Source organism: Loxodonta africana, chromosome 10 (genome assembly GCF_030014295.1).
Source record: "Loxodonta africana isolate mLoxAfr1 chromosome 10, mLoxAfr1.hap2, whole genome shotgun sequence".
Lineage (NCBI taxonomy): Eukaryota > Metazoa > Chordata > Mammalia > Proboscidea > Elephantidae > Loxodonta > Loxodonta africana.
The window spans coordinates 17,488,806-17,501,742 of NC_087351.1; the positions used below are offsets into that span (position 1 = coordinate 17,488,806).

The window sequence follows — 12,937 nt, forward strand, 5'->3', positions numbered from 1 at the left end:
CACTTAAATGGAAGCCTATTAGTACTCTCTAGTGACACTGCATTTTACCTATTCTATTGTGAAAATAAAAACTAAGCAACGAAAGGAAAATATAAATCGCTTCTTTAGGTGTGCTGGGGTATGTGTATGATCTGCTGGGCTGAGAGCACTGGAGATACATTACCACCAACAGAAAAACTGCTCTATGCTCTAGCTTTTATTATACAGTAACCCTTTTTACTAGCCTCTGCTTCTCCTTACTTTCTACTATTTTTGCCCCCATCTGTCATAAAATTATTATTCCTCATTCATATCCTTCCCTTTCTTTATGCTATTCCAAAGCTGTGACATACATGGTATTAGCAGTGAACATGACCACAAAAACAAACAATGTGTTTTACTAAATGCTATAAGCACAAAGTCTTGCAAACTATTGTGTCCTCTAGGAGCTTCTTTACAACATGTTATATATAAACCAGGTGAAACCAAATCAGAAGAGTATGAAAATAAAGAGCCATTAGGTAAGAGGCATAGTGTTACTATGTGAAAAAGCTATTTTTTAAATTGAATTTTAACAAAATTCATATTCACTGCAGAGAGCAACTCAGAAAATGTTTCCCCTATTCCCAGCCTCATATTTAGATTGACACCAGAACAAAATGGAACCTTGGAAAAAAAATAAAAGACAATATCGATTTTCTCCATGTCATAACGCATTTCTTATGCCTAATTATTTGCAATTCACTGCATTTAAAAAAAATAATAATTAACTATCAATGAAATAAACATATTCACACACAAACACCAGAACTCTTAAATACACAAGAGGATTCATAATTAGGCTAAGTTCATAAAAAAAATTAAAAACTAAACTTAAAAAATACCTAAAATATTAACGGTGGTTATAATGGATGGTCTCATGTTAGTTTTTTCTTTAAACTTTGATGTATCTTTCATATTTTAAAAAATGAACATATTTAGATTTTCTGATTATAAAAAATAAGCAACTATGTACATAAAAACATCTTGCTATTTCTTTAGATCACAACTTTTTAAAGTTAATATGAATATTAGACTATTAACACAAATTGCGTATACAAATTGTATTAAAAGTATTAAAAAGGAAGTCAAAACAACTCGAAATCCCAAAATTCAAACATAACCAATAAAAATACTTAACATTTTAGCTAAGTAGTGAGAATAATGTAACACAATTTTTGTCTGTTTTTATTGCTCAATACATTGTAAGCAAATTCATACACAATTTATGTGTGTGTGTATACAAACATACATTCTGTGTCTATAATTTTATGCGTTTCAATTTCTTTAGTATAGATTACTAAAAACTGAATCACTGGATCAACAGGCATGAATGTTTCAATTTTTAAGGCTTTTTAGTACATATTGCCAAACTGCTTTCTAGAAAAAATGCACCACCTACACGTTCCCCAAGAAGGGATCCATCTGTCCATCTCAGACACAGCATGTGGTGTATCATTTTTTTAAACCTCTGGTAACTGAAAAATGTTACCCTGCTTTAATTTATACTACCAGCTGATGATTAGTGAGATAGAACAAGTTTGTCCATATGCTTACTAACAATTTATAATTCCGTTTCTGTTAATTTTTTAATACAAGTACCTTGTCTTTTTTGGGGGAGGGGTTGTCTTAGAAATTTTCTTAATAATTTATATGAGTTATTTATTAAGGATAATGATTTCTCCCACATTCTTTATGCTTATTATGTTAAATTCTTTTTTCAAGACCAACTACTTACTTGTAAGTCATCTTCTGGTTCTTCAGCTTCATTTTTTGATGCTGGGCATCCTAACAAAACAGGTAAAAGGTAATTAAGTATAGAATTTTCATTTTATACTTCAGTATTAATGACTAATTGATTATGTATCATAACACTGGGCTGCTGGCAATCTGTCAGATGTTGGCCACTTGCACTTGCCACTAAGGAAATTACAGAATAAAGTGAGTTTTCCTCTCCAATACGGAAGTCCTCACTTACTTATTAAAGAGATGTTTCTCTGGAAATGTACTATCCCTAGTAAGCCCTGGCCCAAATTTCTCCTAAATTTCTTTCAAATTGCTATGTACCATACTCCCCTGATGTTTAGGAGATGCCTCAGTTAAAAAAAATCAGTTGCCATTGTGTCAACTCTGACTCACAGTGACCCCATGTGTGCCTGCAGAGGCTTATCGAGGGGGAGGCCAGCAAAGGGTACCTGCCCTCAGGCACAAGTCCAGCGGGGCACCAGATGAAGTGCAAAATGACATTCCAAGCTGCCACAGATATGAAATGTGCCTGACCGAGGTAACCTGACAAGAAGCAGGAAGGTGTTTCTGCTGACTGTTACCACTATGAACATCTATTCATCTTGAAACGGGGAGGGAGGTGCAAGTTAGAGACTGCCCCTGGGCACTCGGGTGGGGGTGTGGGGGCGCAACTTAGGGACTGCCCTGGGCGCTTGTTACCCTGGCTATTTCCCTGTGTGCCAAGGGTAGAACTGTGCTCCATATGGTTTTCGATGGCTCATTTTTTGGAAGCAGACTGCTAGGCCTTTCTTTTGAGGTGCCTCTGGGCAGACTCAAATCTCCAGCCTTTTGGTTGGCACTGGTTAGCAGCAGAGTGCGTTAACCATTTATACCACCCGGGTACTCCAGGAAATACCTACAAATCAGTTATTCAATTTCCTGAATTGCTCAGTATTTAGGTTTCAGTTGCTTCAATACAGAAAGAAAATGAATGAGTCTTAATTGACTGTTGATAGTCAGTGGCAATTACTGCTACTGACCTTTGCGCATCAATGTCTCTCTATAGGTTTTCCTGGTACACAAGAGTGCCTTTCGATCTGATAAATTATAAGAGAGATTTGTCCTAGCTAAGTATTTTGAGTTTATGCTACCCCACCAGACACAGACAACATAGCATAATCATGAGATAAGGAGAAGTTTGCCCTTCGGAAAGGGTAACGTAAGTTTATTCCTATTTGCACAGGAGGCTAAATAAGAGAAATTTAATGGATTGTTGAAAATCTACTTAGCAGCTAATAACAATTCTTTCTTAAATAAGAAGACAGGCTCATCGAGCATTGTAGTCTGTTCTACCTGGCTAGGAATTTGTCAGCTCCCTCTTATAAATCACCTTTTAAAACATTAAACCCAATCTATCTGAAAAAACATACTCTTATGGGGACATGAGTGTGTGCTTAAGTGTAATTCAAAATTTTAATTAAATCATATAAATTTCCATACCCACGGATAATGATTTTCACTTTAAAGCACTGGTTCTCCAACCTTAGCTAAAGATTAGAATCAACTGGAGAACCTGCAGAAAACATGCGAGTACCGGAGCGTCACCCTGAACCAAAAATGTTAAAATCTCTGTGTGAGGCCCAGGGCTTGATGCCTTTTTTTTTTTTTTTTTAAATCTTTACGTTTCCCAGGTGATCATAACTTGGAGCCAGGTTTGAAAACCAGTAGTAGAGAATCCTAGGATCCATAACCCTTTTTTTGTTTTTCAATGCAAATTACCATCATCTGGCTAAGGCAGTGATTTCTTACTGCATTTGAACAGTTTGGGAAACTTTTAAAAAGCAAGAGATGACCCAACTCCATTCCCCAGATAGCTGGATTCACTCGGATGGGATGGGAACCAGTTCTTCTATTCGTCAAAAGCTCTCCGGGTGAGTCTAACATGCAGCCACAGTTGAAAAATAACTGATCTAGGGAGAATTTTTAGATTCTTATAATAAACAAAATGACTGCTATCATTTGATGGTAATGCTCTCTGAATTAGAAATCAAAAAATATTTATGTATCAAATTCCTATCTTTTAAAGTAGCTAAATAAGTTATTTAATCAGAGTTTCATGCACTATCAAAACATTTGTACTAAGCACTTCCATGTTCTTGCCTATGGCTGCTCTCATAATTAGCTCATTTCACCAAATTTTTGTATTAAAACGCCATCTTCAAAATATACAAATTACAGTCTAACACATTTTGATTCAGTTACTTTATACAGATGGTCATTTCCATTAAGAGATGATTTTCCTTAATTAGAAAAACAAATCAAGTCTCAGTTATTTCTTCCTTTCTTGGGAAGGAATGTGTTTTAATGTGATTTATTCCTGTTTAATAATAAATAAGCAGAGGCCAGTCTTGTGTGAAAATACATGCTTCCTCCATTTAAAACCTGCATGCTTTACAACTAATAATCTTAACAGACTGGTAAAATACACAAAGGGATAGATAAAATGGAGTTGTGACCTCTGCCAATCCTAGATAATGAAATCAGGTAAAGAGATTAAGAAGGGTTTTGCATTGAATAACTTGAGTCTACATATATTTGGGTATTACAAATTCTCTCTTTATCAATACCAATTAGGATGTGACTGATGTAACACAAAGACACACACATACACAGATATCTCACTGGGATTCTGACAGCTCTATCTCACTGCTCCTCTTTCCTTCCTTCACTTCTTTGATAATCATATATCGAAAAGGCTGACTCATTTCTTCAGACTCTTATTTTAAAACACTTTCATTATCTGAAGCTGCTCTTGACGGGCTCTTCAAAATAATACATGCAACTAGTATAGACTGTAATTTGACAATTACGAAACAGCCTAAGAAGTCTACTATTTTATCTTTACCTATAGTGAGCTTTCAAAGCCTGGTTGTGTATCAAAAAAGCTGGCTTCCTTAAAATTTAAGAACTACTTTGGGTCAACTTTGAGAAAGATGGCCTCTACTCTACACAACTGATGAACAAATTAAGAAAGAGTCAAGAAAACCTACCTTGAGAAATATCTTCTATCGCTCTTCGAATCCCTCTATCAAAAGCTCTAGCATCAGCCGGACTTTGAAAGGTAAGGCCAAACTTTTTGTCATCGATCTTCCAGTGGTGAAATGTTGGAGTGACCTTATTATAAATGAGGTCCTTTTTAAGCATACATTCCAAAACCACCTGTCAAAGTCAAATGTCAAAAATTACCATACATATAGCAAATGTAACATAGATATAAACTGAAGTGAGATAGGAGCTATTATTATTATTATTATTTTAATAATGGAGTATCTCCCCCATTACCTTAATAAAGAAGTCTTGCCAGTTAATCTACTTCACAAGGACTACATATAGAAATTAAGGTGGGATCAAAAAGGTTGTGCAAGTTGGATTACAGTATGTTTATCATAGTCATATGCTGCTTAACATCCATGATACGTTCTGTGAGATAGGGCATTATGTGATTTGGATGTTGTGAGAACATATTATATACAGGTAGTCTTGAGTTACAATCATCCAACTTATGGACAACTTGTACTTAAGAACAGACTGCCATAGAGCCAATTATATTAAAAATTTGAGTTAAATATATACAATGGTTTGTAATAATGAACTCACACACTACTTAGCGATGCTCATGAAAACAAAGTGTGGTGTGGAAGTGTTTCTTAAGTGTTATGTCCGCTACGTCCCATTCTCTGATTGGGATTTCTAAACTCTATTATAACCTTATGGGACAACAGACTTTATGAGGTGCATGACTGTACTCCAATGTGAAAAATACACACATACAGACACTTCCTCACTGTCTACTAAATTTCCCAAAGGTATACCAGGAATTACTTTTGGGAATGTACAAGAGCATGGCATGGTGAAAATTTAACTTTTTAAAGTCACTTTCCTAAACTTTTTTGAAGACCTATGGATTTAATGATTCTAGCAGATCAAATGCCTTTGCAATATTCTCAGTGTGTGAACCTAAGTGGGTTACTTGACCTTTTAAAGCTTTAGTGTCCTCATCTTTAAAACCGGAACAGCGGTATTAAATATCTCATAGCTTTAACAGAATAAGCATTCATGTAAAGAGTAGCGCATAATGTGTGGGAAAATATACTTTTGTTTCATTTTTCTGGTTTTTATTTAGAAATAATTTCAAACTTATAAAAAAGTTGCAATAGTAATATAAAAAATTCCTGTTTGTCCTTTACCCAGATTTGCCACATTTATTTTTAACATTCTCTTTCTCTGTATGTGTGTGAACATTTTATTTATTATGAACCATTTGAAAGGAACATACATTATGCCCTATTGGCCCTTAAGTATGTATTTCTTAAGAGCAATGCTCACCTCTAATGTAATCATAGTACAGTGACCAGGTATAGGGGCTTTAAAATTGGTACAATGCTTTTATCTAATCTATGGTCCATATTCCAGATTTGTCCCCTGCCCTAATAATGTACTTTACAGCATTAAAAACAAAACAAAACAAAAAAACAACTTTCAGTACAGGATCCAATCTAGGACTGTACATTGTATTTAGTTATAATATCTCTTTTAAGGAGCTTTGGTGTGCAACAAAGGAGCCCCGGTAGCAACAGTGGTAAAAGCACTTGAGCGCTAACTGAAATGTTGGTGATTCCAACTGACCAGCCACTCTGTGGGAGAAAAGACGTGGCAGTCTCCTTCTGCAAAGATTTACAGGCTGGGAAACCCTGTAGGACAGTACTACTCTGTCCTATAGGGCCGCTATGAGTCGGAATTAACTTGATGGCCAACAGGTTTGGTTTGGTTTGGTTTTGGTGCTGCAATGGTTAAGCTGCCAAGCGAAGGGCTGGAAGTTCAAACCCACCCAGTCGCTCCACAGGAGAAAGGTCTGGCAACCTGCTCCATGTTAAAGGTTACAGCCTAGAAAACCACATGGGGCAGTTCTACTCTGTCACACGGGGTCACTCTGAGTTGAAATTAACTCAACAGCACCTTATGACACCATCTCTTTAGTCCTTCTCAATCTGGAACAGTTCCTCAGCCTTTCTTTACTTTTCATGACGTTCGCAGTATACTTTTAACAATTAATTCAATTAATCAAAAACTAAAACTATGTATCTTAATTATTTTAGAAATACCCAATAAGAAAAAAAAAAAATTAATACCAAAAATCCCAAGATCTCATTATACTACTTTATTTCTTCACAGCACTTGTAACTATCTCAAACCACTTTACTTGTTTACTGTTTATCATGCGCCCCCCACTAAAATGCAAATGCCACTCAGCTCATTTTTTAATACATGAAAATATTACTAAATTAGCTCCATTAAATTTCCCAAGATTAATGTTTTCACTTAGACAAATTTCAACATGATATACAAACTAATCTCCATCATTTGCTTTCACCTGACATTTATTTTGTAGAGGTTTCCAAAAAGATTCAAGTTGTCTAGGGATTTCATTTTACTTGGATACATAATAAAACATCCATGGAAGCAGCAGTCAAGAAATCAAACAATGTATTGCACTGGGCAAATCTGCCGCAAAAAGTCTCTTTAAAGTGTTAAAAAGTAAAGGCGTCACTTTGAGGACTAAGGTGCAGCTGACCTCAAGCCATGGTATTTTCAATTGTCTCATACTCACCCGAAAGGTAGATGATAAGTAAGGAAGATGCCTTAGTCATCTAGTGCTGTTATAATGGAAATGCCACAACTGGACGGCTTTAACAAAGAGAAGTTTATTCTCTTGCAGACTAGGGGGCTTTAAGTCCAAATTCAGCGCAACCACTCCTGGTGAAGACTTTCTCCGTTGGCTCAGGAGGAAGGTCCCTCTCATCAGTCCTCTCCTGGACTAGGAGCTTCTCCATGCAGGGACCCTGGGTCTAAAGGACGTGCTCTGCTCTTGGCACTGCCTCCTTGGTGGTATGAGGTCCCTCCTCTGTGGTTGTTTCCCTTTCCTTTTTATCTCTTGAGAGATAAAAGGTGGTGCAGGCCATATTCCAAGGAAACTCCCTTTACATTGGATCTGGGATATGACCTGGGTAAGGGTGTTACAATCCCACCCTAATCTTCTTTAACAAAAAATTACAATCAGAAAATGGAGGACAACCACACAATACTGGGAATCACGGCGTAACCAAGCTGACACACATTTTTAGGTGACACAATTCAATCCATGACAGAGGACAAAAGAAGAACCGATGCCTTTGAATTATGGTGTTGGTGAAGAATATTGAATATACCATGGTCTACCAGAAGAACAAATCTGTCCTGGAAGAATTACAACCAGAATGTTCCCTAGAAAAGAGGATGGCAAGACTTTATCTCATGCACTTTGGACATGTTATCACTTCTGGACATGATTGGTCCCACACCAATCCCTGAGGACACTATGCTTGGTGAAGTAGAGGGTCAGCAGAAAAGTGGAAGACCCTCAACTAGATGGTTAACACAGTGGATGCAATATTGGGTTCAAGCACAGCAATAACTGTGAGAATGTCGCAGGACCAGGCAGTCAGTTTTTTGTTTTGTCACTATGAGAAGAAACCAACTCGATGACACCTAATGACTACAACGATGTGTGAGATCAAATGGTCAAAAATCACATTAAAGATGAGCAAAGGTAAAGGGGGCAGGGAAACTAGATTACTGCAAATGTAACAACCAGAACAGAAATACACCCACTCCTTACTTACTGACTATCTTATCTGACGTTTTGCATTTATGACAACAGTAAAAAATCTGCTACCTGTTTTGTGCATTAACGACATATGTCTGGCAGTAACGAACACTAAGGTGCAGGGCGAGAGTAAGTTGACTACAATGGTTAAGGCTATGTTTCAACTTGGCTGGACCATGATTCTCAATGGTTTGGCAGCTGTGTAAAGATGTAGTCATCCTCCATTTTGTGATCTGATGTGATCATTCTCCATTTTGCATAGCAACAATTTTCATATAACAACCTGGTCTTTGGAAACTAACCACGTCAATTAAGTGAGCAGTGGGTGTAATAAGAATGTTGACACCTTGTGAATAATTTGGGTAGAAATTGTTAAAGGGGACCTAATTTGCTGTGTAAACTTTCAATGAAAACATAATAAAATGCTGTTTAAAAAGTAAAATCAGAGAGCCCATTGAGATTCTATTAATTTATATTAGAGAAAAAAATTAATTTTTTCTTTTTGTCATAAGCAAAAATGAAAAATTAACCATAATTTAGGAAAAGTCTACTATCGTAGCAGCTATTCTAGATTTAGGAATGAGGCAGTGGGATAGAAAAAGGGTGGATAATCTATTGGCATAACTACTCACCATATTTGCAGATAATTTTTAGAATGTGCCACCTCAACATTCTCTATCATTTAGCATTCACATAAATTCTCATAGCCTCTATGTCCAAATCATAAGTTTCTCACTAAAGTCACATGATATATCAGGAGGTAGTTTTGCTTTTGACCTTAAGTAGCACTAAAAAATAAAAAAGTACTCTCCTTATATTAAGAACAAAGTACACCGCACCTTCACTAATAGGGGTACCAAGTGTCCACCTCAAATTAAAAAACAAAAATTTAACGGGATTGCAAAGTTGTTAAATAAAAAACAGCAGAGAGAAGAATGTCTCAAAAGACGTGTACTCATCATGTGATTAACACTAACTCCGTGTTCCTGAAAAGCAAAAAGAATTTTAAGGGCTGAAAGGATTCTTAAAAACTAGTGATTTCTGTTGCCTCCCTTCCACTGTTGCTCAATTATATCAGAACAACATGTTTTTACTTTATTTAGCCCATGCATTTTTCAGTATATGAATTCTGTACCTTAAGATAACTGTAATAATAATTATATAGGAAGCAGAGTTCAATGTGTACCATATTCATCATTGGCAAAATTAGCAAACGAACTATAGAAAATGTAATGCCAAGAGATTACAATCAACCAACACAATATTACCAGGTGAATTCTTTACAGGAAAAATTAGGTATAAGTATACTTCATTTCTGGCCAACAGGGAGTTATGTCTATTAATTACCAATCTAGGAAACTAAATGGCTCCCTGCAGGAATGAGTGGTTATGTATGACTTGCGCTTAGAGCTTCCTTATAAGAGAAGATCTGGTACAAAAGGAAATGATTAATTCTGAGTCCTGCTAAAATTATCCTAAGCCAATCGCCAGAAGCCATTAAAAACATAATCTTAAAAATATTTAGTCTACAGCTGTTAAACATGAAATACATACCTAGCTAATCCTAATTAATAGTTGGATAAACCTCTTTCTGGAGTTAAGTAATTCTGGAAGTATGTGAAATTCATCAGGCCCCCATGGTAACTCTGAAGGACGTTTATGATAGCCCCACTCTCATTTCTACCTAAAAGCAGACTGTGGTTGTTAGGTGCCATCGAGTTGGTTCTGACTCACTGCGACCCTATCGTTTATGTATTAATAAATGGAAAAGATATTAAGAGTGTAAATGGCAATTGTATAGTGAATATTAAATGTTTAAGACTGACTCAACCAGAATTAACTACAAAGACTGGGTACCCAAAGTTATATAACATTAATGAACCTTAATTGATTCATTTAGAACATGGCTGGTTAACAAAGAACAACAAATTAAAGAGTTATTTTTTAGGATCAGTTCTAGAATCTTTTGAACTTTTGATCATCTACAAGTGTATTGGGATTAGAAAAGAAGGATTATTTATTATTAACTAAAAAATAAATGTATATTGAAAAATTCTAAAACTAGTAAAAGCCACAACAAATTCAAAAGCACTTAAATGTGTACACAGACTGCATTAAAAAGAAATTTTCAGACTTATGTATCAACAGACCTAACGAGGTTTGAGTTGAATGTAACTGTTGTAAATAGACCGGCTGGAGCCAGCTCTAGGAAGCTGACTATAATAATAAAGGAGGAGAAAAGCAATTACGTAGAGATATTTGGTAGGACAGCTTTGCATTCCAACACAGGTCTAAACAAGGTGGCTAAGACAACTTAAATAAATAACTTAATAAAATACTTTGGAACCGCTAGTATTTTGATAAGACCTTAAAGTCTATCAATCCAGTGGTAACGAAAAGGACAAAATTTCCCCCTTATCTTCTGTTAAGGTTAAATAAATGTTAATTACAGAAAGAAAAAAAAAAAAAAAAGATGAGAAGTCTGGAATTTAAGAAAAATGCAAGTGATTTTAGCAAAATTATAATTATTAAAATCTGATACAGATGAAGGGAAAAAGGGAAGAGAAATGGTTTCCCTATAGTACCAGGCTAAGAGAGAAGGGGAAAATAGTTAGTGAGAAACAATATTCACATATGAACACTTTCTAACTCGGTCTATGAGATTAGGATTACCCTAATACCAAAAGTCAAAATAAAATGACTAAACTATGAAAAACAGAAGGGGCAGGAAAATGACATACTTTCCAAGGAAGAAGATGCTAGCTCTCTATTAAAGGAATTAATTATTTAAGCCCGTGGGCTTTGCAGCCAAGACTGGCTGGGTCGCCCATTCAGTTCCCACCATTAGTACCCAGCTGACTTTCCAGGGTTAAAAGAGGTAATACAGCCAGAGTACTCAAAATGGTGCCTCGCACACAGTGAGCCTTCAATAAGTATTAGCAGCGATGGTGATGTTAGCCACTAGGTGATGCCACTGGCCCCGTAATAGGCTAGTTGCTATGAGAGGCTGGGAGGTCATGATTTATGGAGGAAGATTTTTTTTTTTAGTATGTGAGGAAGAAGAGTTTGAATGATAAATGCAGGTGCTCAGGAGTTTATGTGAATGGATTCTGAAGAGATTAAGCGAATGGATTTTAAGGCAGTGAAAACCTTTCTCTCCAACTTTCCAAGATTTTTCCTTCTCCCAAAAGAAATTCCAGAATAAAAATTTACAGAGAAAAAAAAAGGTAGGGTGGGGGGGGGAAACTGTGATTAATAAATAACTAAAACTTCCTAAGATATGGAGCTCTGGTGGTGCAGTGGTTAAGAGCTACGGCGAGCAATGGCTACTAACCAAAAGGTCGGCAGCTCGAATCCACCAGCCGCTCCTTGGAAACCCTATGAGGCACTTCCACTCTGTCCTACATAGGTTGCTGTTGAGTCAGAATCAACATGACGGTAATGGGTCCTAAGATATATCCCAAGACGCTTTGGGAAATTCAGAGCAAAACTTCCATCATAAAATTACTACTGTACTGTTTGATAAAATGGTACAGAACAGAGTAGAACTGCCTCACAGGGTTTCCAAGGCTGTAATCTTTACAGAAACTGACTGTAGTATCTTTCTCCTGTGGAGTGGCCGGAGGGTTAGAACTGCTCACCTTTCAGTTAGCAGCTGAGCTCTTAACCACTACACCACCTGGGCTTCCTTTTTGTCTAACAACTAATAATTTCAAAGAAGGGAATAAAATTAAATATAGGTACCTTTAAACTACCATGTATTTTATTATACTTGCTACCTTCCAAGTAGCTATTTACATGTTTACAAATAGTATTATCCAAGAACTAATATAGCTGGTAACTACAACTTTCACTCATAACTTTCTGAAATATTTTTTATCTAATGAAAAAAATCATTGCATTTTTAAAATAAAAATTCTAAATTCAAATTAAACTACTTGATAACCAAAATCAGTAACGGGTATCTTAAATATTTGTCTCACGTTATGAATTTTAGTTGTCTAGATGATGTAAAAACTAGTATCTTTTAGGAAGGTCCCTGGGAGGCTATGGTATTCTACAAAATATGAAATGATGTCATTATCAAATACATATTTTTGCAAATTGTCTATTAATTAAAATTTATGTTCAACATTGTGTTCCACAGTGAGTGGGATTTTAAGAAATAATAGTAGTAGAAGCAATAATGGCAGTGGTCCTCATATAACAGCAGTTTAGCTACCACAAAAGAAAGGAAAGGAGGGAACGATGAAAATGGTATGTTTCTGCAATCATGGCATACTATTTTAACATAATGTGTTTTGTATGACTAACTAGTTCATATAAAATAAATAACCCAAAAATAAACCAAAGCAGTTGCTGCTGAGTTGATTCCAGCTCGTGGTGACCCCATGTGTGTCAGTATAACTGTGCGCCATGGGGTTTTCATGGCTGTGACCTTTCAGAAGCAGACCTCTAGGCCTTTCTTCTGAAGTTTCCTCTGGGTAGGTT

The 12,937-nt window shown here is 36.0% G+C and overlaps 1 protein-coding gene across 4 annotated transcripts in view; it reads right to left on the reverse strand.

The window, feature by feature from the left end:
• The window catches only part of SPRED1 (sprouty related EVH1 domain containing 1), a 128,117-nt gene that overhangs the window by 38,866 nt on the left and 76,314 nt on the right, over positions 1-12,937 (reverse strand). For all 4 annotated transcript variants that reach the window (XM_064292217.1, XM_010598325.3, XM_064292215.1 and 1 more), the window contains exons 3-4: positions 4,794-4,962; positions 1,757-1,806 (exon numbers count right to left, since the gene is read on the reverse strand). In XM_064292217.1, the coding sequence (XP_064148287.1) occupies positions 1,757-1,806; positions 4,794-4,962 (219 nt within the window). The remainder of the gene's footprint in view (positions 1-1,756; positions 1,807-4,793; positions 4,963-12,937) is intronic.